Source organism: Cyprinodon variegatus, unplaced genomic scaffold (assembly GCF_000732505.1).
Source record: "Cyprinodon variegatus isolate N-32 unplaced genomic scaffold, C_variegatus-1.0 Scaffold88, whole genome shotgun sequence".
Classification (NCBI taxonomy): domain Eukaryota; kingdom Metazoa; phylum Chordata; class Actinopteri; order Cyprinodontiformes; family Cyprinodontidae; genus Cyprinodon; species Cyprinodon variegatus.
Window position 1 is genome coordinate 376,220 of NW_015150541.1, and position 2,417 is coordinate 378,636.

Below are 2,417 nucleotides of genomic sequence, written 5' to 3' on the forward strand. Positions count from 1 at the left end.
TTAAGGGTCTGTGCTCCTGCAAACTTTTAAAACTTGCTTTATTTTCCAGTTGGAGAAGCATGGATTCCTGCAGGAAGAAAAAATAAATCAGAGACTTTTTTTTAAACAATATTTATTGGCACCATCTTCATTTCAGCATCTTTTACATTTATTATTGAGGCAAAAACGTTTCAACCCTCAGCGACTCCACTGATGAGGGAAATACATTAGTTTGGGACTTAACAGATAATTCATGGAATTAATACATCAGTTTTTACACATCTGTTAAAGTGTGTAGTTAATTAGAAAAGCTTATTGTTAACCACATCTAATTGAGATAAATAAGCCTGAAATATTTTATTTAAATAATTTAAGGGAACAGTTCTGCTTTTAATCACAAAGTTTAAGTGCATCCGATGCAGTGGGCTTTACTGAAACAAAAAAAAAGAAGAAGTTTAAGCTGAATTCAATGCTGCAGTACCTCTCCCCAGCTGCAGGTGTCAGTATAATCATATAAATTAAGGCTGAAGTGAAACGGATCGGAGATCCTCTGGTAACACTTATGATGACATCTTCTCCACAGGACTGATACAAGGAAATAGATCCACACTGAGAACGAGCTGAGATGATGAAGGCAGAGATCCAGTTTCTACCGGTTCCAGGGTTCTGGACCGGCGACCGATCCTGAAGAGACGGATTATGTAAACACATTCGGCTTCAAGTAAGAGGAAAAACGTGCGTGCACGCTCATCTGTAAGGCTGTGGGTGAGGCTCGGTCCGAACGGAACCACGGTCCCGATGCACCAAACTTCTGGAGCTCAGGATAATTCAATGATCTGATTGGTGGGTGATAAAAAAAAAAAAAAAAAAAAGTGCAGAACTGACCCCCCCGCATCAGCTGTAAAAGTGGAATGGGTCACTGCTGGTTCTGATCTCGTTTCCTTTGGGTTCAGACAAAAAAAGTTTGGATAATTTACCTCAGATATTGAAAAAAAGCATCATGGATTTAATGAGTAGTGACTCCATGATGCTCAGCAGCCAATCACAGATCAGCTTTACAGCAACTGGAGAAGGGGGAGGAGCTTCAGAGAACATGATCCAATCTTCTCTGACGCTCCTTTCACTCCTGACAGCTAACTGTCTGTTTGGTGTGAGGACCTTCAGAACCTGGACACCTTGAAAATAAACCCCACCATTATTCCCAGTGGTCATCCCAGTCCTCCCAGTCCAGACGGTTTACTTGGCCGACTCCGGGTCCAGGTGTTTGAGGACTCCTCCCACCAGGTGCAGGCTCCCGGTTACCAGGACGTGGATCTCAGCAGCGTCCCGCAGAGGAGCGGCTCTGGCAGAGATGCTGGGTTTAACAGGAAGCGCCGTCTGGGCCGGGTCAGTCAGAACCGGATCTCTGCCCTGGGTGATCCACTGCAGAGCGCTGAGGATGCACGGGAAAACCAGCGTGTCGGTTTTTCTCTCCGTCAGCAGCGGCAGGCTGTCCTCTATCAGCAGCGGCAGCACTTCCTGGTCTCTCCGGTCGCTATGGAGACGCCAGCTGCGCTCGTTGTCCAGGCAGCGGGTCAGCATGTTCTCCACGGAGACGTTGAAGTTCTGCTGGTCTGAGAGGAAAGAAAACAGAAGAGATGAGGAGGATCCAGCACAGCTCTGTGGATCAACTGTCGGATTTCTCTGTTCTCCTTTAGGACTGAAGTTCAGCAAGAATTTCTGCTGGTTGAGATGGTGAGATTCTCTGGAAGATATCAGGGTGGATAATGCCAAAGGCAGACTCTGGTAACTAAAGGCGGGGACGGTTTGGGTTCTGATCGTTCCATTATTTCGGTTAGGCACTACTTCATTTTTCTTTTATTCTTTTGTCTTTTTCGGGCAGGGAGAGGTTCCTTTGAACATTTTTGCATTTACATATATATTGTGTATTTAGGGTTGCCAACAGTCACTTGAAAAATGGAATCGTTCCATATTTAGAAATAAAACTACCTGTCCCTTATTCAGTGGAAAAGGAACACAATTTGTCCCGTATTACTGTGAGTAAAAAAAAACAGTCAGCTAAAAGCTAATGGAAAATGAAGATCAAGGGCTCGTTAGATACAAAACTTACGGTAAACTTGTTCCCGGGCCCTGTCCTGCGTTGTGACCAATGAGCTGACAACATCTATATCTACTGATCCAGAATCCCCTCAACCCATTGGTCGAGCCAAGTGTCGCTCACAGAGAAGATAAAGGGGGACAACAGAGCAGTATGGGGGACGAACGGAGGGATTTAAACTAGGGCTGCAACTAACGATTATTTTAAAAATCGATGAATCGGCCGATTATTTTTTCGATTAATCGATGAATCGGCCGATTATTTTTTCGATTAATCGATGAATCGGACAAAAAATATTTTTTATATTAACCTCTTTATTCCAAAATAAACATTTTAGACA

General features: G+C 43.9%; 1 protein-coding gene across 1 annotated transcript in view; it reads right to left on the bottom strand.

The window, feature by feature from the left end:
• Positions 1-1,142: 1,142 nt before the first annotated feature.
• The window catches only part of fpgs (folylpolyglutamate synthase), a 24,058-nt gene continuing 22,783 nt past the window's right edge, over positions 1,143-2,417 (bottom strand). The window contains exon 8 of the mRNA XM_015373554.1: positions 1,143-1,592. Coding sequence (XP_015229040.1) covers positions 1,216-1,592 — 377 coding nt within the window. The 3' untranslated portion in view covers positions 1,143-1,215. The remainder of the gene's footprint in view (positions 1,593-2,417) is intronic.